This window comes from Pogona vitticeps, chromosome 1 (genome assembly GCF_051106095.1).
Source record: "Pogona vitticeps strain Pit_001003342236 chromosome 1, PviZW2.1, whole genome shotgun sequence".
In the NCBI taxonomy this organism is placed as follows: domain Eukaryota; kingdom Metazoa; phylum Chordata; class Lepidosauria; order Squamata; family Agamidae; genus Pogona; species Pogona vitticeps.
The window spans coordinates 120,216,326-120,242,606 of record NC_135783.1 but is presented as its reverse complement, the minus strand read 5'-3'; the positions used below and the strand labels follow the sequence as shown (position 1 = coordinate 120,242,606).

The following is a 26,281-nucleotide window of genomic DNA, read 5'->3' as shown; positions in this document are numbered from 1 at the left end:
CCCAAGGAGCATCTATTTTGCCACCATGCTTAACATCCAAGTGTTTCCCATTGAGGGCATGCGTTGGGCAATGTTCAGAGTGCCATATCAGAACTATGGACGCTTAGTCCTAATCACCTAACGATTCAGCTCACTGAATGACATCAGGGCTGGAAATGGCATTCAGCTGCACATAAATTAGCAGTTTCTTGCTAAGAAGGGAAATATTAGAGTCTTGTTTTAAAGATAAGGTGGGGATTCTTGTTAGGGCCATTTTTTCATGCCGCTAGCTAATTTCACTTCAATGCAAATACCGGAATTCAAAGGGAATCATGTGGATAACATGAGCAACAAGGAAAACAATGTGCTTCCTCTGTGGGCACTCCAACTCCAAGAATGATTTATTAGAAACCATTCTACATAGTAATTGAATTATGTATCCCAAAGGAAGAACGGGCTGTTTTATACAGTACCAAAGAAACTAACCTAAGGTTAGCAAATTAATTTTTCACTAAATTCATTAAAATACCTAAAGGAATAGACCAAATCAATAATAGGAAAAAAAAAGGCCAGTCTCCTGTTTCAAGTTAATGGTGTTCTGTTCTTGTGTACTAAAAAAGGTGGCTGTTTCCAATTCTTTACACTCATCATCCTACAGCTTGTTAGTACTTCAAACTATTCTTGTAGCTTTGTTCTCTTTATATTCTGTACAAAATTTACGGGGAAAAAATCAACCTAAAATAATAGTTCATTGGAGAAAGCATAAAAATCATTGAGAAGTATCAAAGTTATATATGAAGCTGAGAATAAAAACTGGCATTCAATGCAGGAGCAGAATTCAAACTGCATTCATATCAAACTTCGAATGACTGGATCAATGTGCCGGGAGCATTACATCAGGCATTGGTTGGTCAAGATTTTGAGTTTTCTTGATGAATTTCGGAAACTTACAAACTTGCTGTTGACTTCCAAAATTTCAACCATTATTGGGAAACAACAAAATATAGTCAAATATGACGGGAGATGTATGGAGTGGGATGCAACCCTAGTAAAGGACATTGAAGTCTCACTGATTCTAAAAAGGAAAGCATGCACCAAATACTTTTTCAGTTATCAATATAACTCAATTGTTTTTCATTTTGGCTATACAACATTATTAACTCTTGCACCATCTCCTGCAGGATGGCTATGGCATTCCATGTTGTTAAAGAAAGCAACAAGGCTTTCTTTTCCATTCCCCTCTGCAGCCCCCACACCCTGAAATCTGCTTCTTCAATTGAATGACATATGGCTTCAGTCAGCAGATATTTGCATACAATTGTATAAATATGTGCCTACTGATGGTACACTGCATACATCTGAAAAACCAGGTGGCCATCCACCAACATTTGTGCCAAGCAAACCAATTACATTTTCAGATGCTATGAGACGTTTGTGTCTATTCCTCGGCATTCTCTTAACATATTTCAACAGCTTTTCCTCTTAGTGTGTACTTGGGGTGTGTGTGTGCTAGGAAAACTTTTAACTTTTGGTTCATTTGGCTGATTGAATGCTGTTTTGCATTTTGAGGGATCTTTTTGAAACTCTCAGACAGCTTGATTTTTTCAGTCAGATCAGATCAAAGGTTTATGCAGTCAATATTCTCTTCACACAGTCAGTTGCCACTGAGGAAACCCACCAGGAGAATATGACTGCAATATTTCATTCTGCATATTATGTTCCCCAGCAGACATACTACCTGTGGTACTGGAGGTGAGACATAGCTATCATGATTAGCAGTCACGGCTACCCATGATGTCTGTGTTTCTACACCTCTTTTAAAGGCATCCACATTGGCAGCTGTCACTATGACTTGTGACAATGAATTTCCACTTTGCCCAGGCCATGCAGCTTTCTAAACATTTTTGTTATGTCTCTTCCTTGCCTTTCTCCTAAATTAAACTGTGCAGTCTTTTGTCACAGGGAAGGGGATCCAATTCCTTTTCGTTTTGGTTTCCCTTTTCTGCACTTTATCCAGCTCAACCCCTTCCTGAGTGTGGCGATCAGAATTCCAACCAAGGATCTGCACTGTTCACCTGTATAATCACCATATATGATAGTTTTCATTCATGTCCCAATTATGCCCATTCATATAATTGAGCTATTTTAAAACCAGCAATACACTAAGTAGATTAACATTTCCCTCAAACTCTGTATCAAACCCAAGATCTGTTTCTTAATCAGTTGGTGGCAGCGTAAACCCTTCAGTGTATATGCAACGCTGGAATTTTTCATCGCATTAAGTATTGCTTTATACTTTATGCACTGAATTTTGACATTTTAAAGCTGATAGATGATTCTGGATGTGATGGTTGTTGTGGGTTTTTCAGGCTCTTTGGCCGTGTTTTGAAGGTTGTTCTTCCTTACGTTTTGCCAGTCTCTGTGGCTGGCATCTTCAGAGGACTGGAGTAGGAACTCTGTCTGTGCTTTGTCTTCTGAAGATGCTGGCCACAGAGACTGGGAAACGTCAGGAAGAACAACCTTCAGAACATGGCCAAAGAGCCTGAAAAACCCACAACAGCCATCAGATCCTGGCTGTGAAAGCATTCGAGAATGGATTCTGGATGTCTTTGTAGTCTGTTTTTGTTCTTTCCACAAAACTTAGATAAGTAAATTAGTAACCAGTAAACATGGCCACTACACCACCTACCCCTAATTCCATGTCTTATGTGAGGAGATTCTCTGCACCTCAGCCTTGGGAAACATGTGTTACACATTTTCTTTAGAGAATATTTGGCCCTTTTTTGTACAGGGCAAGATATCATTGTAACTTGTGCTGTTAAGGGGGTGACTAGAGATAAGTACAAACCACACGTTGGTGCAGCTCAGCAGTTCAGGCCCACAAGAAAAGAAGAGGAAGCAGCTGGAAGTCCACATACGTGTTTTGTTTTGTTTTTAAAATAACATCCAAGAAGAAATTTTTTGAAATAAATTCTAAGGAAGCAGGAATGGGACTGAGCCTTGATTAAAAAGATCAATGCTGTTCTTGGAAGCCCCCAGAAGCAACTATTCTCCTTTCAATGAAAATTTCATTTCAGTATACAGTATATGAGATAGGATTTAAACCTTGGTGGACAACCTACACCAGGAACTGGACAAGGGGAGTGTTCTGGGTATGCTGGACTTTCAGTGGCTTTCAATACCATTGGACAGGATATCCTTCTGGCCTGTCTCTCTGGGTTGTCTGGCGTTTTGGTGTTTGATGACACCAAAATCTCTCTCTCCTTCCTGTCTAAATCCAAGGAAGCTTCTCTCAGTTCTAAATCAGTGCCTGCTGTCATTAACGGACTGGGTGAGGGTGAATAAACTGAAACTTAATCCAGACAAGACAGAGGTGCTCCTGGTCAGTCGAAAGGCAGCTCAAGGAACAGGGCTGCAGCCTGTACTGGATGGGGTTACATTTCCTCTGAAAACACAGGCATGCAGCTTGGGGATGTTCCTGGATTCATCTCTGAGCCTGGATGCCCAGGTTTCAGCAGCAGCCAGGAGTGCCTTCGTACAGTTAAAACTATTGCACCAGCTGCACCTGTTTCTTGAGAGGTCTGATCTGGCCATGCTGGACACATGCCCTAGTTACATCTTGGTTGGATTACTGTAACACGCTGTATATGGGGCTGGCTTTTGAAACTGCATCTCCCTCTATGAGCCTGCCTGGGCTTTCAGATCATCAGAGGGGTCCTTTCTGTCAGTCTGACCTACCCCAGAGGTGCGCTGCAGTCAGTACAATCCAGGCACATTTAAACACTTTTAAAGTGCATTGCTTTCAGAGGAAAATATTTAACCACATGCTTAAGTCCCCCATTTGACTTGATGGAATACAGAAATGCTTAACTTTGGTCGGAGCATGTCCTGAATATTTTATATTGTAAAAACATCAGGACTTCAAATAATGCAGGCAGCCTACTGTGCTCTGAGATGCAAATAAGACTATACTTGAAATCTCCTCTATTTGCTTTTGAAACTCTCTTCCTCTTCCTTCGTTAACTCAGGAAACAATGCAAACATAAAACAGTTCTGCTAGTAGTTAAAGAAGGAATCAGCATCTGTTCCTGAATGAATTAAGTTACAAGGTCTGCAGAAAAGTTAATGCCTCTTTTGGAACAAATGAGAATGGAAAATCAAATAAGTCAGCCTCCCTAAAGAAAAGTCACAAACATTAAATGAAGATAATTACTCAGGGACATGTTTTTGAGGAGTAACAAAAATGCCAGGCTGGGTAGGATTATGCAGATCACTCCTGTTTCAGGGACTGCTGAATTACTTTAGCATTTCTGATTCCTCACCATCCGCCTGTCTCCAATTGTGAGGGAGGGCACCATTTGCACCAGTGTGATTGTGTAATTATTTGTGCATAAGATGTTTTTATACCACCCTTCAGTTATATTCCCAGGATTGTTTGCGAAAGAACAAACTGTAATTTAAATTTTGAAATGATAAACAAAAAGCTACAGAACCATAGAAATGTAGGACAATTAGCAATATCAGGGCCTGTCTCACCATTAGTCAGAGTACATTTTGGGGTATCATTGAAGAACAGTGAATTATCCATTACTTATTCTATTTCTTACTTCCAGATGCAATTTATTTATTTATTTATTTATTTATTTATTTATTTATTTATTTATTTATTTATTTATTTATTTATTTATTTATTTATTTATTTTCATTTTATTTTATTTTATTTTATTTTATTTTATTTTATTTATTTATATCCCGCCTATCTAGCCAACCCAGGACCACTCTAGGAGGCTCATGGAAGAGCTCATGGGATTTTCTGCCAAAGTACTAAAATAACTTATTAAAGATGGTGATCTTAACACAGATTTCAAGATACTAGTATGTACAGAAGTCACTGCTGGTACCTTGGCAGGCTGTCAGTCCCCACCCTATGAACCAGGTCAGAGTCCTTGAACTGAGCTACCACTGGGTCCGAGCAGGTGCTGAGCAAGGTCATCCAACCTGGGAGGGGTAGGAGACTGTGGGGGATGGAAGGCACCTGGAGAACAACAAGGAAGGGGGAGGTGCAGTCTATCAACTGAGGGCCATAACGGAGGCCTTGGGGGATACTGGGGGGAACAGAGGAATATATGGCACAGGAAGGGGAGGAGGAAGCAGAAACCTCAAGGACAGAGGAAAATAGAATGTGGGAAGATGTCCTAAAGCAGTCCAAAAAGGAACTAAGCACAGAGGAGATCTGGGACTGCACGCAGTGGGAGGACCCCTGGATAGGGGCCCTTATCAGTTCTGATTTCCTCACAGGCGAGGCAGAGGGTGTGGGGTGCTTCACTCTGTTCCCAACTCTCCACCACTACACGGTGATTGCTGCCGCTGCCCACATCCCATGAAGGGACAATCAGGCCATACACTCCACTTCCAGATGTGATGCTCGGGCCAAAAAAAGAGGCAATGGAACCATCAGTGGTGCCTCCAGTAGCAGCATCAGCAAGAATTGTCCCCAGGAAGACACAGATTGGACTGGGGATGGGGCCATATTGTAAACTGTCCTTAGTCTGAGCAGCCACATTGCAGAATGTAAGAGCTGGGAAGGATACGGAAGATAATATGTTTTGACATATAAAGCCCTAAACGGCTTGGGCCCTGGATACCTGAAGGACCGCCTCCTTCCATATGAGCCTACCCGGCAGTTAAGATCTAGCCAGGGGGCCCTTTTGAAACAGCCATCCCTCAAGGAGGTAAGAAGAACGGTTTGTAGACAAAGGGCCTTTTCAGCAGCTGCTCCCAGACTATGGAATGCCATCCTGAGTCAGATTCGTCTGGCACCGACGTTGATAACATTTTGGTGCCAGGTCAAAATCTTCCTGTTCCAGAAGGATTTTAATTGAAATAATATCAACTGTGGGTCCTGATGGCAATTTTTAGAGTATCTATTTTTCATTGCATTTTAATTGCTTTATCTTTTTATTGTATTTTAATTGTATTTTAATTGTTGTAAGCTGACCAGAGACCTTTGGGTAGAGTGGACGGCATATAAGTCAAATAAATAAATAAATAAATAAATAAATAAATAAATAAATAAATAAATAAATAAATAATCAAGGTGAACCCCTTGCTAAAGAGACAGTTGAATGCCTGACTTTAAAAAGACAGAAGTAAAAAGAAGCCATGAGCTTCTCAATGCATACTTGTATAAGATAGAGTGTTGCCTGTGCGCTTTGGGATTTGGATATTTTGAACCTTACTGACACTTATCTGGGAAGTAGGCTCCAGAGCACATAGTCTACAGTTTACATTTAGATCCTATCTTTCCTCCTGTGAGATCAAAATTACGTGCATAACCCTTTCCCTCCACTTTCTCTTCACAACAACCCTATGAGATGGGTCAGGCTGAGAGAGGAGATCTCAGAAAATGGCTGTGCCTGTATTCTTCCTTCTTCCATATTCCAGAAGGGTGGTTAGATATCAATCCCACCACCATCACTGTCAAGCACCCTGCACCAAAATTATCAAGCTGAGCATCCAGATGTTTTTTCAAAAGATATCTCAAAGTCTTTTGCAAGGCAAAAATACCCCAAGGCCAAGATCTCTTTCACGGTCCTTATGAAATTAATGATGTACTCTGAAGTATCATCCAGGAAATACATAATAATCATTCTCTCCATGGCTCTGCACTCTCTCCTTTTCTTTCTCCATCTATGACATCTCTCTTTCTCTCCCTCTTGCTTCCTCTCTCTCCTTCCATTGTTCCTCTCTTGCTTTCTCACTCTCCCCACCCTGTGGCTACTCTGTGTATGTGTTTATTTGTTCAAAGAATTGTACCCCTGGGGTAAGGCTGAAGCCCAAGCTACCATACGGGCCAGAAATAAGCCCCTTTCACCTCAGTGGGACTCATTAGTTTCTTGAACCACTGACAAGATGTTTGGGCAATGGCTAAGGAATAGTTCAGTGAGTATTCCACCTATTTCTCCTCCCATTTCTTTGTACCATGAACCACCCATTTCTCCTCCCATTCCTTTGTGTAACCAATGTTATAAAAGTCCTAGTATTCTTGTGCAACACACGGTTGTTTCTGCTTACACTTGGAGGCATGACTTCTGTCACGTTTTTTACTTAGCTAAATAAAACAGCAACCATTTGAACTCTTTCTTGAGTGAAGATTTATTGGCAATTAATTTTGACTTGGAAAGTCTAGGGGCTAGCCCAGACTCAATATGTGCAGCCAAACTCTATGACACACTTCCTATGTAAAATAAGCACTGTGTCTTCTAAACAACAGGGCAAAGCAAGTCCAATGTTTGCTTGTTTTTTAGGCTGGCAATAGGAACCATTTTCTTTTGAGGAAGCAGTGTTTGACATTTGAAAATGGCACAGGGCAACGAAAAAGTAGCAAAATGTGTGAAGGGGAGGGGGTTGTTGTTTTTTAAATCTGAAAACAAATATTGTCCAGTCTTCTCCAAATTTGGCACAAAACAAGCCTGTACCTTTTACAATCGCTTTGCCAAATATGGTCCCGATTCAAGAATCTATTCAAAAGTTAAAATATTTCATATTATCAGACATGGCTTACAGAATGTTGTTTTCACTGGTCACATAGAGAAATGCACTCCCGTACACCTCTAAAGAGAAGCAGGTGTGTGTGGCTAGAACATTCTTCCTGTTCAAATTAACCTATTCTGACTGAATAGGACTGGTGACTCTTCACATCAACCAATAACTTTGTAGAAAACAGTTATCACAATGCAAAAAGAGCCTCCCAAAATTATTTTGGGAAGAGAAAATGGGAGAAGAATATTTACTTATCTGTTTATTTATATCCTGCTTTTCTCCCAAAACTGGGATTCAAGATGGCTCAGCAACTGAACAGGTCCTGGTCACATGACTATATACGGATTATATGGCCATGGTTAATATACAGTAGGGCTCTTCCAAAGTGGTAACAGCATCAGAGAAGTGGTTTTCAATACACATTTCATTCTAGAACTCACTTGGGTGCTGAGAGGGCAACGTGTTACAACATGGCATGAAGCACAAACTGAATTAAACTGTATGTTGGCTCAAACAGGTTCTATTGAACATCAAAAGAAATACAGATGATCAAAAGAATAAAGAAATGTATTCACCTGGAATGTTGACTGCAGGTAGTAAATAGAAATTGAATAAAATTCTTAAAGCTTATCACATTATTGACTTACTTAACATGGTAAAAGGTCTTCGACATGCCTGAATACAATTATAATAAAAGTGCAATAAAAGGCCTTCCAATACTAATAAATTACTTATATAGCTAATTAATGCTTCAGAAAGAAATCTGAAACAATTTGGAAAAGACCATAGGTGGCCCATATCTGCATTCCTTACTTCCTCTTCTACAAACAATGTCTAAACAAAAGGCAAACAAAAGGATCAACATGTTGTGCCTTTCCAGCAGAATTGCTGAAAAGATATAGCTACCAGATATGATGCCCCCACTTTTTAAGAAAAAAGGAACAGCAAGGATTAGGACTCTGACACAGGAATCTGAATGATCCCTCCATGGACCAAATCTGATTTGTGGAGCCCAAACCAATTTTATTTGCCAAAAACTGGTGTTTCTTTCCCCCACAACTAAATTGTAGGTCTAGGGGCCTAAGCCTTAACAACAACATTATGGGGGCAAAGGTTCAAGCTCCTGTCCCTCATCCTAAGGTTGTTTTTTAAAGAAACTTTTCAGTTAAAAAAAGTGAAATAAACAAAAACATAAGGACATAAGAAGATAAGAAGAGCCATCTGCTGGATCAAGCCAAGGGACCATCTAGTCCAGCTTCCTGTATCCAACAGTGGCTCCACCAGATGCTTCACATGAGACAACCAGATACCTGATACCCGTCCCCTGCATCTAGCATTTGGAGGTACCTTCCTTCTAAGCCTGGAGACTGTACATCACCATCACGGCTTGTAACCTGCAATTGACTTTTATTCCAGAGATCTGTCCAATTCCCTTTTAAAGGCATCTGGGCCAGATGCCATCATCACATCCTGTGGCAAGGAGTTCCACAGACTAACAACACATTGGGTAAAGAAATATTTTGTTCTAATTCTCCCAACACACAATTTGAGTGGATGTCCCTTGGTTCTAGTATCGTGTGAGAGGGAAAAGAGCCTCCCTCTATCCACTCTATCCATTCCCTGCATAATTTTATATGTCTCAATCAGGTCCCCTCTCAGGCGCCTTTTCTCTAGATTAAAGAGCCCCAAACGCTGTAGCCTTTCCTCATAAGGGAGGTGCCCCAGCCCAGTCCTCATTTTAGTTGCTCTCTCCTGCATCTTTTCAAGCTCCACTGGTAACTATCAGACGAAGCTGATACAGTGGTGCCTCGCATAGCGAGGTTAATCCGTTCCGAATTAACCTTCGCTATGCGAAAACATCGCTAAACGGGAATAAAAAAGCCATAGAAACGCATTGAACTTCGTTCAATGCGTTCCTATGGCTTTAAAACTCACCGTTAAGCGATGTTCTGCCATAGCGCTGCCATTTTCGCACCCTCGGTAAACGAGGGCAGGGCGCGAAAATGCAGCGCGGACCTTCCGGCGGCCATTTTGGAACCGCCGATCAGCTGTTCTCCCGGCTTTGTTATGCGATATTCGCTAAGCGAAACGCTTAGCGAATATCGCGAAGCGAAAAATCCCCATGGGGCCATTGCTGAGCGAATGCTCCAGCGATGGCCCAGAGCTCCTCGTTAAGTGATTTCATCGCTCAGCGAGGCACTCGTTAAGCGAGGCACCACTGTAGTCACATTTTTAAATAAGTTATTTGACATTTGGAAAATATGAATGGGTTCTAGTTTTCAAGCTCAAGAATATGTATCTTCTGTTTCAGAGTGAAGACTTACATCAACATTGATGCTGCATCTTGAGCTGGTCCATCCGGTTTCACAGTGACACTGATAACCATCTATGAGGTCAATGCATCTGCAAGAAGAAGTTGCATTTTGTATACCATTTGACATTACTTAGACATTTCATCCAACACATATTGCTCACCTCATTCTGCGTTATCTAAACCGTACAGTACATGAATTTCAGACTAAGCCTGGCTGTGCCCCATTAAACATAATAGAAAATGTACCTACAACTTTATCGTGTTGTGATGGAAGTCCCTGAAGTATTTCAAATGCAGATCCACATGCCAATCCTTTCTAAAGCAAAGAACCTTCTTTTAACTTTCTGGAATGCAAAGACTGAAGAACTCCTTGTAAGCATATTAGGGTCTAATTGATGCACAGTTATTGAAAATTGCTTTATGTTATTTCACTCAAATGAAAAAAGAAATGAGATAATGTGCCACTAGATTGCAACAGTTTAAACTGGCAACATCTGTCATCCTTCAACTGTGCATGTACTTTTCATTTATGAAACAGCATAATTAGAAACGTCTTCAGCAACCTTCCTAGGCATTAAATCTTAGATGGTGCATATCTGTGTGTGTGTTTGTGTGTGTGTGTGTTTTCATAGGAGCAATGATGTGTTTTTTTAAAGCCACCTTCCATGAAGACAAGGAGCTGACAAGCATTCGTCAGCATTTGTTTCACAGTTTATCCCAATAAAACCACTCCGGCAGTAACATGTATAGGAGTTGATGTCATCCACACAGCTTCCATTGTTGAGACAAGGTGCTGAGGCACATTCATTTATGTCCACTTCACATTGGCTGCCTGAAAAACAAAACCACAGGAGAAAACATAAAAAAAAATGCTAAGAAACTGTAAGCTTTTTTCTCTCATTTTTCCTCTCTGTCCTGTTCTGGTTCTCTGTAAAAGAACTCCTCCATACATTAAAACATACAAACAAACAAATCCTGCAATTGTATGACTTAACTGTGCAGTTAAAACAGAGCATGGAACAATAGCAGAGGAAATTCCTTTCAAACCCATAGCAGTAGTGCTAGTGGTAAACTCTAAGAAATCGGTACTGATTTTGCTTAGCATGGAATCCAGACACAGGAAAGTTGTAAATACACTTTTCTGGTAACATCTGAATTGGGTCTCAGACCTTAAAGTATAAGATCTGAGCCACATGGAAGTACCATCTGTGCCACTCTTGATAATAAATAAATTGGACTCACAGATTTGGAGCTGAAAAGACATTTGTTTAGTGCCTCTGGGTTTTGTTCTTGCTATTTGTTTGAACTTTTTGTTGGCCTTTCCACAGAATGGTTTTGCTCATTTACTTAATACTGATTCACTTTTTTCCCCCAGGTACTTTTCTGCAGCTGAACTATAGAGGATATATGGGTGGATATAATCTTGCATGTATGAAAAAGTGGTGACCTTTGGTTCCTCTCAACTTGATAAGCTAACCTGTATTGCTTGTTCCAACTACATTAGACCCATTAAAGCAACTGCTCAATCATTGATTGAATGCAACTAATCATTGATTCAATGCAACTAATGTAGTTTGGAACATTAATAGGATTCTGGCCTACATTTCAGTGGGATATATAATAGATGTAAAGAACTACTGGAGCCCTATTTAGATGTTCTTAACCCATGTACCCTCCATACGTGAAGAATAGCGATGAATACTGTACTTCAGTTGTACCTCTCCATTGCTGCCTGCAGTGCAGAGAGCACTCAGTCTGTGAAACCTTTTCAGACAACTTAGAATGATGATTTTTCCAGATTCTTTTTTACAGATTCAGTAGCAAATCACATTGAGAATCTTTATTGATTGAAAAGTCTCCATGTTGCAAATGGCTGTCCATTATAGGTGGGAGATTATGAGAATATCAGTGGAAGGGGGAAGGGAACTAGCTTTATCAGCTCCTTTCTCACTTCATATGGGTAGGGTTTTCCACAAATTCAGAACAGCAAAAAAAATCAATTTTGCGTTCTGGAAGATCACACAGGTTTTACTGAGTTACTGTGAGCCATGAGCTATGAAAACCAGCCAAGGATACAGAAAACAGAGCAATATGTGGAAGGAAAATCCAAAACAAGAGAAGAAAATGGCCTGCAACAGACAAAAACAGACCAATGAAGAAACTAGAAAGGAGATAAATAGCTAAGAGTCAGCTGGGAAGAGGTGCAAACAGTGGAGGACCTACAGATTTTGGGCTGCAACTCCCACAATCATTTATTATTGGCCATGCTAGCTAGGATAGCCGGGAAGTCCAAAACATAATGAGAACCAAATCTTCATTCCTTGGATGCAAACATAAGTGAGGGACAAAGAAGCTGATTAAGACCTAGAACGTGGGGAGTTGGGAAGTAAATGTGCAAGCCTCCATGTTGCAATGACATAAATAGTTCAGATATACTGAGCTAGAAGACAGAATGGAAGGCTGATGGTTCATGTTTCACCAGACACTGGAAAAATTACCTTTTCAGACTACAACTGCCATAATTGGCCTTCCCAACATGTGGCCATCTTAGCAGTTGCATTCTGTAAGCATCAGTTCAAAAACAGACTTTCTAGCCACTGCTTTTCTCTTGACAAGCCAGAAGAAACAGTGACAGATCACATATCCTACCCCAAATGGTAAAGAACATCCAAGAAAATCACAACTCAGAAGCTTGAAGGTTTGAAAGCAGGAGGGAAGCAAAGGCTGGATTCTCTTAACCCAGCTCAGTTTCTAGGAGAGAGAAGAAACCATTGTACATTGAGTGCAACAACTGGTCCATCTACCCCAAGACTGTTGACATTAGAGTGACTCTCCAGGTTTTCAGACAGGATATATTTTCCTATAACCCTTTTTTCCCCTGTTGGTTCAGGAAATATGTATATTGCTGAACCACAGCCCAAATATCTGCATTCATTGTCCAGGTGCCAGGGAGAAAGATATTGAGTGGGGTTTTCCAACATGGAACAGTCCCACCAATTTCTGCAAACCGCCCTGTCTCTACCCACTGGGGATGCGACAATTTCTAATGTGTCATGTCTGCTGAACAGATCAAACATGTACTTTCTCCTCCTTTGGTACTGTTAAATAGAGAGGAGTTCCCAAAGAGATTTCATTAACACGTCGGTCAATCATACTGGACAACATATAAACACCAACCCTTTTATTTGAGATATCATCTCCACATGCTCTCATATAAAATTTATACTAAACAATCACATCTATATGCTCTCCTGTGTGCCAAACAAACTATATTTCCTATTAATAATATATCAACAAAGCAGGAGAGCTTTAGGATATTCTCCCTTGGAACTTGCACTTCACCTGCATAAATGCTCAAGTCTTTCTTTTGAAGTCATTCACTTCCTTACATCAGAGGATTGAGGACCCTTCTAGAGTGCCAAGAGTCTCAAGCTTGCAGGGGACGGGACTTCAAAAGACAAGCCACTCCACATTTTACATCTTCTGTCCTCTATTTAAAGGGCTGCCAGAGGACAATCTCCCTTTTGATGTGTCTTCCATTTCGAGGCCTGTCCAGTCCAAGTCTGATTAAAAGTTACAGGACCTATAATCAGGGAGATCAGAGACCTTGGCCACCCACAATGAGCACTAAAATCAGAAGGAATACAGTACAGGCCTTCCTTGCTCTGGTAAAACACACCACAGTTTTGACTAATTTATAAAACCCATTTGTAATGTGTAATTTTATGTCTGTGAGTATATATTTTTATGCAAAACAGCGTCCTCTTTTGTCCTTTTTAGTCATGCATGCCCTTGTTCGTTGATGTTTAAGTGGTCGTTTAAGAATACAGACCTTGGCCCCAAGTTTTCTGTGTTATTCAACAAAGACAAGAGCGCTACAAGAATTGTTGCTACAAGGGAATAAACTCTCACACGGAAGGAAAGCATGACCATAACTAATCAGAAAAATCATGAACGCATTTCAAGTCCTCTTACTATGTGGACTTGCAGAGACACTGCTCCTCTCCTTCCCATTAGCTGAATTAATGGAGCATTTAGTATACAAGGCAGAGGTCTGTGTTTCTGAGAATTGGAGGTGCTGAGTTCAAATTCAATCATTTACTCTTGCTGCTACTAATATTGGTATAACCATTAATCACTATCACACTCGATCCCAGCTTCCATCCTCCTGTTATTTAATCCTGAATGCTTTTCAAGGCACATTGCCAACATATGACTGGTCTTTTATCACTGTACAATTAAAAAAAGTTGTCTAGTACAATTCCAGTACAAAGTACCAAGAGAGCTGAAGAACAAAGTTAAAGAAACACCATTAAAGAAATGCAAACACATTCTGATAGCACATTCCTACTAATGTCTTTCGGGTGACTTTAACCATTCTTATTTACGTGGAAGCATATGTAGGATTACTGCAAAATGCAGCCTGTTCAAGAAAACTGGTAAGTACTTTTCTATGATAATAATATCAGTGCACAACAACTCAACCTAGTCTGATTATATAATCAGAATCAGTATACCAATGCTTTTCAAGAATATAAAGGAAACACTGTGCACATTACCCTCTAAAATATGTGTGCAAGATTTCTTCTCCCAATGCACCAACTCTGGCATTCAACAATTCATTCCCTCAGAGATGGGCATAAACCAGTGATTCCCAATCTGGAATACACATATCCCCCAGGGGTGCAAACCCGGACTGTAGCGTTCTCTATTTATTAGGTCTATGGTTCATGTTATACTATGTAATAGTTCATGTTTGTTATGTAATGTAATGGTTCATGAATATTAATGTTGCTGAGAAACAGAGCCGAGAGAGATGCTATAAGATGTGGAGTCAGAGAGTCAAGGGGTAGATTGAGTAAGTAAGAGAAATGTAAGAGTCAGGCAGTAGAGAAAAGTCAGAGAGGGTAATAGAGTGGTAGTTTGGGAAATTCTGCGGTGTGATTAGCTGCTGAAGATATTTATGAATCAATCTCTGTAATCAATAAACCAAAGTTTTATTTAAAAGAACTTGAAGTGTGGATCTGAATCTTTCTGAAGTAATGGTGATTTAGAGATCACCTGGTGGCAGCAGTGAAAGGAGATAATTGTTTGCCTTCATGTGCTTTGGGGCTTGACAGTCAAGCAAGGGGCACGAGGGTGGATGCCACAACTGGTGACCAGCGACAGGATTCGAAGAAATCCAGTGAAGCCTGAGTTGAACTCAAAGAATTCCAGTCAAGCCTGAGTTTAAAAAGAAGTTTTCTGGAGTCAAGGGTACCTTTTAGACAGAGGTCTGTGGCAAAGAAGTTTGGTACCTCACTAGAGCTTTTGGGAAAAGCTTGGTGGGGGGGCTTCTGAACCCAGATCTGGGGGGGGGGGGGTCTAAGTTAGGGAACGACTCTGAAAGAAAATTCTTGTGTTTTACTTCAGGATCTGAGGACCAGAAGGCTAGCTCAAGGCTCAAGGCTCTAAGAGTAGAGAGTGCTTGTGAAAAAGCAGAAGCCAGGGGTCAGAGCAGATCTGAGGGAAGAGAGGAGAAAGCCTTTGCTTGAAGTAGAACTATTTTAGTGACTGGAAGTAAGAGAAGAAAGACAGGTCCTTTAAAAATAAGTACACACTCTGTAGTAATCATCCCAGAAGTAAATATGCCACCCAAACGTTCCAAAAGGGGGAATCCCGAGGCTGAGGTTTTACCTCAAGAAGTGGAGGGAAAGAGTGGCCATTTCAGTGACCCTTTATTTGAAACAGAGCAAGAGGAATTTGATGAGGGTGCCTCAGAGAAACCAAAGGAATTAAGCGCTCAGGAGTTTGAAAAATGGAAGCTGGAACAGGAATTCAAGCAACCCCTGAACACCCAGAGAAATCTGCGACTGACATACGATATATGAAAAAAAATTAATCATGGTGGGGAAAGGCACATACAGCAACACTGTAAGACAGGATACAAAGTGAAAGTTATGAAATTAACTGAACATTATGATGAATGGTGGTGTGGGTTTTCTTCATTATTTAACCTCAAGAAAAGCCCTGTTCCCTTGCTTTGTTATTTTGGTGAATGGTGGACAGTCCCTCCCTAAACTATGCGAAAATGCCACCACAGCAGGCCTGCTCAGCAGCATACTCCTCACAAGTTCAGCTTTCACTCTCCTCCACTTTGGAACATTTGAGTGTTGTGCAGCAACCTTATTGAGTGTTGTGCAGCAACAAACATTTTGCTAATATGAAGGGTACAAATTATGGAAATTGGCTACCAAGGGGTACACAGGTGAAAAAAAAGTTTGGGAACCACTGACATAAATGATAGGTTTGGCCTAGTAGCTCTTAGAATCCCCCAAGCAGCATGACTTGTGGCTGTGCTGGTTTGGGGATTTTGGAATCTATTTGGGAAGCAACAAATAATTTTTCCATGCTCATAACCCTTTCATCATGCACAAAAACCACTCTGGAAAGCAAAATGTCTTAGGTACTCCATTAAGCAGTTTATCCACTGTCCATTATTCTGGCACATAGCTTTTTTAAAACAGGTCTTCATATCATTTGCTGTAACATTTCCATTAACTCTTAAATGTGCAAAGATATACAAAGACAAAAAATAGTGATGGTTTGTACTGCCATTTGATAATGTGTTCAGTGTAATTCAACTCTACAGTATACTGAAATACCTGCAACCACCACCAGCTGTCTTCTGCTCCCTCAAATAACTAAAGGATACAATATCTGTTTACAGAGTCCCATCTAGTGTGGCTTGGAGCCCTATCAAAAATGAATTAATAATTGGTATTGATTAATATTAGACATCATATTAGACATCGAAATAACTGATAAAGAATTTTGGAGCAGATAATTGGGGCTCCATTAGGGGCACCGCTTGGTGGCCTGAAGGGTTGAGGAGGTTTGTTTGTTATTGTTTTTTTTTTTTTTTTGGCTTTTAAAAATCTTTTGGTGGCAAGTAGCTCCGTATACATAGATACTGATAACTTTTTATATTTATATTTTTATTTAGATATATAGATATAGATATATAGATGCAGATAGATAAATAAAACATAAATAAATAAATATTATATACATATTACTATATAGTTAGATACAGATTGAGGCTAGTGGAGATATATATACTTAATGTATAGTCATGTGACCATAGAGGCTAGTGGTTAGCTTTAACAGGAGTGTGGTTTAGAGGTGGGATGGCTTCTAGGAAAGGCCAATGTACCAAGAAGGGCAAACAGCCACGAAGAAGCATGTGGCTCCTCCAGTTTCTCCTCCACCATCATCTTCAGACAAGGAGGAGTGGCCCATATGACAGCAACTCCAGAATAAAATAGCAGCATTAGAGGCTGAGAAAGCAGCTCATGAGGCCACGCCGCTCAGTGCGCCACAGCCTCGCCGTTTGGCCAGGAATGTCAATGTCATAGGAAGGCTAAACTTAAGGCCCTTGCAGAGGATTTATTGTCTCATTTTTCAGCCTTAGAGGAGGATTATGTGGCATCAAAAACATCAAGGAACGGATCAGGTGCTTTGGTAGCTACTCTTACGCGCAGAAGTGAGGAGGAGGAACAGGGCATGGGACACGCAGAAAAGGGATGGCCAGCTGCTCAGAGGTTACACCAGGTCCAGGGGCTACAAGTACACCATGGCCAAGTGCGAGCACATTGTTAGGTACTTGGGCTTCCCCGTATTTGCAGGTTTCCTTCCCAGTGGTCTTAGGTCCAACTGTGGGTGTAGGTGTATGGCCATATCCATCAGTCCCAGACATGGGCTATAACACCATTCCCTTGAAGGCTTTGCCCTTCAGGGACCATGCTATCGCTTTGGGGGACCATCTGACACCGGTGACAAAGGAAAAAAATCTGATTAGGAAACTATGTGGAGCTCTTTGAGTTCCTTAATAGAGAAGTAGATAAGGACTGATAAGGAGGATGAGCGAGATAAAGAAAGATGCAGGAGGCATAGGCCAGACATGACCTAGGCTATCTGGTTACCAGGCTTCTTGTCTATGCTGGGGTAATTGTGAGAGCTCAGCCTTGGTGGGCTCAGGCCTTGTTCCAGTATTTGGATTTTATTTACAGGGCATATACGAACCCAGCCAGAGAGAACGGAGGGTCAACGAAGCTGGAGTCTCTGACTCCAAAGGGGGGAGGGCTTAGCTTAGTAGAAGGGTGTTTCTTTTTTGTGCTGATGTTTTAGTTGTATGTTTAGTAGTTTATTAAATCAATAAAAAATACAGGGCATATGTGGACTTTGTGTGGCAGGCTTGGCTGATGTATGGTGAATCGTTCTGTATGCAGAGTGGGATTCATCCAAATTTGTGGTGGGATGAGCCGTTTCCAGGCCTTTGGTTACTAGTTATGACACTGGCCAGGCCAAACCCCGGAGATAGGTTTGATAGTGGTCATCTTATCCATAAACCAGGTCTGAACGTGAGCTCCTGTGCTGGCATGGGGCAAGTGGTTCAACCCTGCTTGCTCTGTTGGAATTACAATGCCAACGGTACCTGCTTGCATAAGGCATGTCGATTCAGGCATAAGTGCTCAGTTTGTGCTGGCCAGCACCGCAACACCTCATGCTTTAGAGCCAGGGCACAAAGAAAAACCAATAAGGACCCAGGAGGTAACAGAAAGGCGAATGGGGGAGAGGGTTCTCTTAACAAAGGGCCCCAGTCCAATTAAGGATGAGATGCTGAAGAACTGGTTAAGAGACTATTCCTTTTCAGCTGTCTTAGGTCCAACTGCAAGCATAGGTTTTTTTCCAGGAGTAGGTGCCTTGTGGCTGTGGGCACATGAATGGTCTAATTCAACAGTATGTTTCTGGTGTGACATTCAGGCAGTTGTCTACATTGTGAACAACCTTATGTCATGCTCGGAATGCGTTATGGCACATGTGTGTGCATTCACATTATGTGCCTTGAAATTTAACGTTCTGATCCAAACAAAACACATTCTGGGACTGGATAACAGCTTGGTTGATCCCTATCATGCCAACAGATTGCTCGGTTCAGGGAGTTAGACCCAGCATCCAGCGAACTTCAAGAGAAACTACCAGCAGAGGTTGCAAATTGGCGGGATGACGCGGAGAGAGCAATAGGCTTGGCCCTGGCCCCGAGGACGTGGAAGGCGTTCCTGCCAATGAGTACAGAGTTCCAGGAGTTCAGGAGATCAGTAGATTTGGACCTGATTTGGCTGGCTCCTGTGGAACATCTACAAAAATTTATAGTGTATTTAAACAGGAAAGGATTAGCACTGAGATCCATCCAGGGTAGGATGTCCACTTTAGCTTTTTATGCACAGATCCATGGGTATCAGGACTATACCCATTAACAAAATATCAGTATTGGAAGATGACTGATTTGGCTTTAAGCAGGGCAGGGATCCAAGGCTTGAGGTTTGGCAATCATTCTTTTAGGGGCAGCTTCAACTGCAGCTGCTTTAGGTTATCATCCTGACAACATAAAACAATTAGGGCACTAATATATGTGAGCCTCACGTCTAGGTAGGTGCCTGGCTTTGTTTTTGCAGGTCTGCTATTGATGCGGAGATGGTGCCAAGTCATGATACTTAGCCACAGCTGCATTTTCTGGGCAGCGAGATATGCTGCTCAGTCATATTGAGGGGAGCAACTTGGGTCTCGGAGATAGGGCCCAAATTGTGTAGAAAAGGATCCGTGGATTGCTGTGGAGCCAACAGTGCAGAGCATGCATTTGGCTTGCAACCCCCAGATGTGTTGTGTATACATCTGAAAGGTAACAACCTGGCCAAGCATGGTGGCAAGGCCTTGGTTTGGATGTCCTTCAAGACTTCAGATGGCTGAGGACAACGTATCTGGAGATAAGCATTATTTGGGCCACGGTCATCCCTCGGCTTGTTTGGTGCAATGAACACCAGGCCCAGCATGTTAACACTGCACAGAGGAGTGTGAACAGAGAAGTTTGTAGAGCGGTATGTGATGGCCTTGGATTGGTGATTGGTCACTGGGAGATCTGCACTAACAGGCCTGAGCTCTTTCAGCTGGATAGACCTTACAGACGGCTCCACTTACAGACTTTTCAAGTTACAGACTTCTCTGGCCGCAAAATTTAGGTTCGACTTGCAGCCGGAGAATCAACCTACAGACCGAAAAAAAAAAAAACCAAAATGGAACAAAAACGACTGGTTATGGATTAATTGGTTTTCAATGTATTGTAGGTCAATGGAGCCTCGACCTACAGACTTTTCGACCTGCACTGTTCCAATACAGATTAATTCCGTAAGTCGAGTGTCCACTGTACACCTCTCTGATAGAGGCTTGGAGATATTTTTTGGCAGACCTTGGGGGGCATACTTTTGGAGCTTGAGAGGTTCAATGGCAGGCATGGGCCTTAAACATAGCTTGCCCCTATGCCGTGGCGGGTAGTGTGGATAACACAGGTTTCGGTGAGTACCCCTCACAAACACAGGTAAGGTATAGCTTATATGATCTCCTAGCGCTGCAGATCGTGTGATTCTAGTGCTTGAGGGAGAAGATCCGCTGAGGCCACTCCTGGACCAACAAGTCAACAAAAAGGGAGGGGGACTTGAGGTCCGGGGATGGTCAAATTTGGGCCGGCCGGGTTCTCGCTGTCTTCACAATTGCGAGATCTTGGAGCTTGGGATTCACCCATTGTTTGGTTAGGGGTCTGTTGAGACCCTTCTGCAGAACCTGATTCCACACTACAGCAGGACCCCCCCCTTTTTTTTCCATTGAGGATAAATATGAATATTTAGTAAAGTATGGTCCATGTTTTATTCCATAACAGTTGTCTCACATCTTTATGCCGGGGTAAGGCAATAATGTGCAGTGGTGGTGATGGTTCCTAGTTTGGTCACATTATCCAAAGCAATCAGTCAGACTTTTATCAAGCACAAGATTTCAATACTGAATACAGTATTGACACCTTTGCAGGAGATTCTGCTGAGAAAAGAAGTTTAGATCACCTGTTTTTTAAAAAAACATAAAAGAACTTTTGGCATTTGAACTGCCCAGGATGAAAAAAAAATCTGAAGTTAACAGCACAGTCCAATGTCTGTCTGTGCAGAATTAAAATCCATTGAGTTTAATAGAGCTTACTTCTGAGTATGTTAGTACAAGATTGGAAACTTAATAAACAAATAACTATCAGTGTTTCGGAATTCAGGCATATACGTTTGATATTAGTTGTTCCTGCTTCACAAGTCAGCTGCATTTTCACTTCATTGTTCTCTGGCAATTAAGTCCCGGGGCATGTATCCAGCAACTTGTTCGAGCAGGCAAAGTTCCATCTAAATAGACCACTGGCGGTATAGTCAGCCAGATACTGATGTTTGGTCATTGGGTACCAGAGAGTAGAGTTGGGATTGACAAACACACACAAACACATCATTTAAAACCAACAACAACAAACAAACCAGGAGAGCATTTCTATTATCCTTATAGCATGGTTGGAGAAATATACTTGCATGTTCCTAATAACCTAAGTGTCAGCCTGAAATTCATTGTTGTTGTTTTTAAAAAAACAACTCCTTAAGCTCCAAACAACACAGTTGAGATACTTCTTTGAAAATAAAGGTATTCACCGGGAATATGGACCAGAATCACATAATTCCCAGATTCTGAATTGGTTTTGAGGTCACTGGTGAAGCAGCCAGATTAAAACATTGCCAGATTTGATTCTCCAGCACAGCAGAGCAAAATTACATGCTGATTTGTGTTTGGAGCACTATTCTAATCAGATGGATGCACAAATCACTTCAGACTGTTTTTTAAAAAGCAATTTGGCGAGCTTACTCCCTTCCTTAAGGTCTATCAAGACATTAAATTCCATAAATATCACTGCAAAAACAAAAGCTCTATAGCCGTCTTAGTTTTCCAATGCAACTCAAAGGAAGGCCTACAAATCCACTCAGATCTTGGCCAGCATAGGTTCACCTAGGATACCATTCCAGACTCCAAACTGGCCTCCAGGTTGGACCAAAGCACCCATGCAAAACAGTAATTCTCACCATATTATGCCTATAAAAAACAAGAGTCACATATGCATTCAGAAAAATCACCTGATACAGTTTGAGTTTCCTAGTACAGTAATGATGAACCATGTCAGAGTACAGCAGGAGAGAGAATCCATTACAGTAGGACCCCTGTATCTGCAAGGGATCAGTTCCAGCCCCTCCCCCACCACGCAGATACTGAAAAATGCAGAGTATAATGAATATAGAGTATAGCATGGTCACTACCTCCCTCTAGTTTGGTGAGTTGACCAACATGAATTTGGCCCAGCTCCAGGAGGCAGTGGAAGACAGGAGGGCCTGGCGTGCTCTGGTCCATGGGGTCATGAAGAGTCGGACAAGACTAAACGACTAAACAACAACAACAATTTCTCTAATTGTGTGTGTGTTGCTGGTAATGGCAATGCCAACAATTAACAATGCACAATACATGACTTTCCCAAGTCATGCTCTGTGTAGATTTGCAGAGATCATTCCAGCTTTTACCATTCATTCTAGAGTTCTAGGCCAGTATGAATTTTTTGTGCATTGTGACTGCACTATAGCTGATATACGCTTGGATACATTCCTGAATATGTATTTCTACTCTCATTCCGGCTCACCTAACCTATCAAGTGGAATGAAACAAGTGCAGAAATCAATGCAGGTGCCCCAGAAACACTCGTGTATTGCAGCTTTCATGAACCTTTCCTTCTCTTAAACTGTATATACCCTTTGAACAAACAATCATGAGAATTTATTGAAAAGAATGTCTTTTGGTTTGGCTCAGCAATCACTTGTACATCATTTAAAAGACAGTAGTGCTCAACATGCCTAACAGACACAGAATATATGGTAAAATTTTCACAATCTTAGTTTTGTCCTCATGCTGTTGCCAGAAAAGTAAAGAAAGAAAGAAAGAAAAAGAAGGTTAACATAAGATGACTGTGATTAATGTATTGTTCCAGTGCCAAATCTGCCACATAATGCCAACTCTTTGGCTCCTTTCCTTTCACTGAAAGCACACTGGCGGCAGAATGAAACAGGGCTATTAAGAAGGCAATAGCAAGATTTGCTTGCACTACCAGATGAATTACTGAGAAATTAAACTTGGAAACATCAAACATATGCTATGCACAAGGTAATGGGATGCCAAACCAGGTCATCAGCATAGTGCCACTGTTGTTTTACTTTTAACAATCCACCCAGTTAGGCAAAAGGCTCCACCCAGTTGCCCTTATGGTAAGGTCATTGAGTATCAGAATTATATCTTTATTTACTTGCCCTGCCTTTCTCCTTAAAAAGATTCAAGTGGCTTACATGACTGAAAGACATTATTTAAAAGCTAGAAACAGCAGGTATAGCAGTATTTAAAAGAATCAAGCAAACATCACACTAAAAGAGTAAACAAAATCAACACCAAAAACAGATTCAAAGGAAAAAAACACAATACTCCATTTAAAACACCCTCTCAGACAGCCGTTTACTAAGGGAAAGCCTGTCTAAAGAGAAAGGCATTTGTCGGCTTGCAGAAGAACAAAGATGAGGCCAACCTGGCTTCCTGTGGGAAGGAGTTCCGGAGGATGGAGGAAGCAACAGAGAAGACCCTCTCCTGTGTAACCACTTGATGCACCTATGAACGTGGTGGAACTGAGAAAAAGGCCTGTCCTGATGATCTTAACACCTGAGCAGGCTCATAAAGGCAGACATGGTCCTTGAAATAGCTTGGACCCAAGCCATTTAGGGCTTTATAGGTTACACATTTACAGATGTAAAGAGGGGGGGCAACCTTTTTGCTAAATGAGGGGCTTGAACCTCAGTCAGTATTTATACATTTAATGTTATTTAAAATATTTTTATCCATCTTTTTCCTTAACAGAACCCAAGGCCGCCAGTACATGTTGCTGGCTGCTTGACAGGAACATTTGAAATACCAGGGAAGGTTAATTGATGCACCACATTTCAAGAAAACACTGCTCCCCAAACTTATCAAAATGTAGCCAGATCAGAAGCAGAACAACTGTTTCACCTCAGAGTTTCCTTTGGTCTTTATATTCCCTCACTTATAAAGCGGATTTTCATAAATATCTAGAAGAGACTCCTGGGGGAAGTTTGGAAGCCACAATCAATACTGTCACTAAGTTGTCACATTGCCTGGAGTAAATTTGTATTTGTGAGAGAGCCTCCGGCCTTAAGAAAAGCAGAGGGGAGCTGAAGCTGTTGATGGGAAATGGAAAAGCACTTTGACAATATAGTTAAGATACTGATCTAACATATTTGGCCTCTGGTCAGTTGAGAAACTTTCAGTTTACAGGGTCCCTATGAATCCTGAACTCTGAAGTACCTACCTAAACTAACAAGCTATGCCTTCTATTAAATCTAATGCACCGGAAAATGAAAATCACTACTGTGGGAGAATACTCTGGACGTCATGAAAAATATATATATCGCAGCTCGGCTCTTGTTGCAGTTCTTAAATGATACAAAAGAAATCCATAGACGTTTTAAGAAATGTAGAATATGGTGTATCTTCCTATGGACAAAAATGCCAGGTCTGTATTCTGAATTTTTTATTCATGGATGCATTGTTCAATGTCACAGATTAATTTTGCAAGCAGACCACTGTGTCACATTGTCAAACTTATTAGAGATCAAGCTGGACTTTTTCTGTGGAAACGCTAGAACTCTGAAACGCCTTCCTCCCTCAGTGCCCTGTTCATCTCCTGTCATCTGATAAGGATACTCATGAATGTGTTATGTACATTAGGGATGGCTCCTCTGTGGACTGCTGTACACATTATCATGAAGCCCGACAATTCAAGTTGTGATGTTGCAGGCCAGGGAATGCAGCTATATTACTCAGTTAGCTGGGTTTTGCCTGGATTTTACCAGTATCTCTCTAGATCATAATCTGGACTTTGAAAGAAAGTAAGTCTCTTGAAGAATTGAAAATATAAGGTAACACATGCAATAACTCTTTAGCAAGAAAGATTTTCAGTGCAACTAGCCAATTAGTAAGTTTGATGGAATGAGTTTCACAGGATCTCATATATGTGTAAACTAAGTACATAATTTCAAGGCAAATGTTGCAGTTAGAGATGGGCATTGATGGGTGCCCACTCAGAAGCAGTGCCCAGAAGAGGCACGACAGGGTAAGTGAGATATTTAAGTAGTTTTACACCCTCCATGAGTTTCCATGGCTGAGTGGGGATTCGAACCCAGATCTCTTGAGCCCTAGTCTATCACTCTATCCACTACACCACACTCACACTGGAAATCCATAATCCAATTGGGCCATCTAATCTTGCCATCTCTGATTTACTTAATATGCAGATTAGGCTACCAGGATTTGGAAAACTAGAACATGACAACCCTAGCTATACCTTTAGTCTGCTGATGTAGCAAGATATAAATCCAGCCATATCTTCTTTTACTTATTTCCTATTATTTATTTTATTTTATTTTATTAGATTTCTACCCCACCCATCTAGGCCAAATGTCTACTCTGGGCAGCATTACAAATTTAAAAACAGTTAGACCAATAAACATATACATAAATCCAAGATGGCAAAAATATAGAATTTAAGATGTGGCAGGAGGGAAAGCCTGCCCAAATAACCAGGTCTTAACTTTATTCCTGAAGACACCCAGAGAGGAAGCCAGGCAGATCTTCACGGGCAAATTGTTCCAGAGGCGAGAGATCACTGTTGAGAAGGACCACTTCCTCATTCTTTCTTTCTGGACCTCCCTCGGCGTTAGGCTCCTCAGCTGCCCGGCCCGGCTAGAATGAATGACTCTGGCAGAACTGAGCGGGAGGAGGTGTTCTGCCAGACATTGAGGTCCTAAACCATTTAAGACTTTATATGTCATCATTAGGACTTTGAAATCAATGTGGAAGTGAATGGACAGCCAACACAAGGCAACCAGAGTGGGGTAAATATGGTGGTATCTTTTAACCCCTGTAAGAAGTCTTGCCACCGCATTTTGCACCATCTGGAGTTTCCATGTCAGTCTCAAAGGCAGCCCCACGTAGAGCCCATTACAGTAGTGTAATCTCGAGACTACGAGCACATGGACCAAAGTGGTGAGTGCCTCCACATCAAGATAGGGATGCAGCTGGACAATCTGCCGAAGATGGAAGTGTGCAGAATGGACCACTGAGGCCACCTGAGTTTCCATGGTGATCACCGGTTCCAGATGTACACCCAATCTGCAAACCTCACTCTTGGTGGTAAGAGTCACCCCCCCCAAAAGACAGAGAGTTTCCCAAACCACTGATGTCTGGGCCACCCACCTGAAGGACAGCCATCTGGTTTGGGTTCATTGAACCCTGTGTCATCCACTCACCCCAAGCTGCTGTACTTGATCAGGGTTCCAAGTATGACAGATGGCAAGTGTATCAAGACAGTGGGACCTACCTCCCAAAGTTGGTGTGAGGATGAAGTGGATAGAAGGAAATCAGTGAAGGGTAGCCTGAGCCTGCTGGATG

At 41.5% G+C, this 26,281-nt stretch overlaps 1 protein-coding gene across 1 annotated transcript in view; it reads right to left on the bottom strand.

Moving 5' to 3' along the window:
- LOC140701680 (uncharacterized) overlaps nucleotides 1-26,281 on the bottom strand; it is a 94,849-nt gene that overhangs the window by 5,172 nt on the left and 63,396 nt on the right. The window contains exons 6-7 of the mRNA XM_078386658.1: nucleotides 10,496-10,667; nucleotides 9,846-9,924 (exon numbers count right to left, since the gene is read on the bottom strand). Of these exons, the coding sequence (XP_078242784.1) occupies nucleotides 9,846-9,924; nucleotides 10,496-10,667 (251 nt within the window). The remainder of the gene's footprint in view (nucleotides 1-9,845; nucleotides 9,925-10,495; nucleotides 10,668-26,281) is intronic.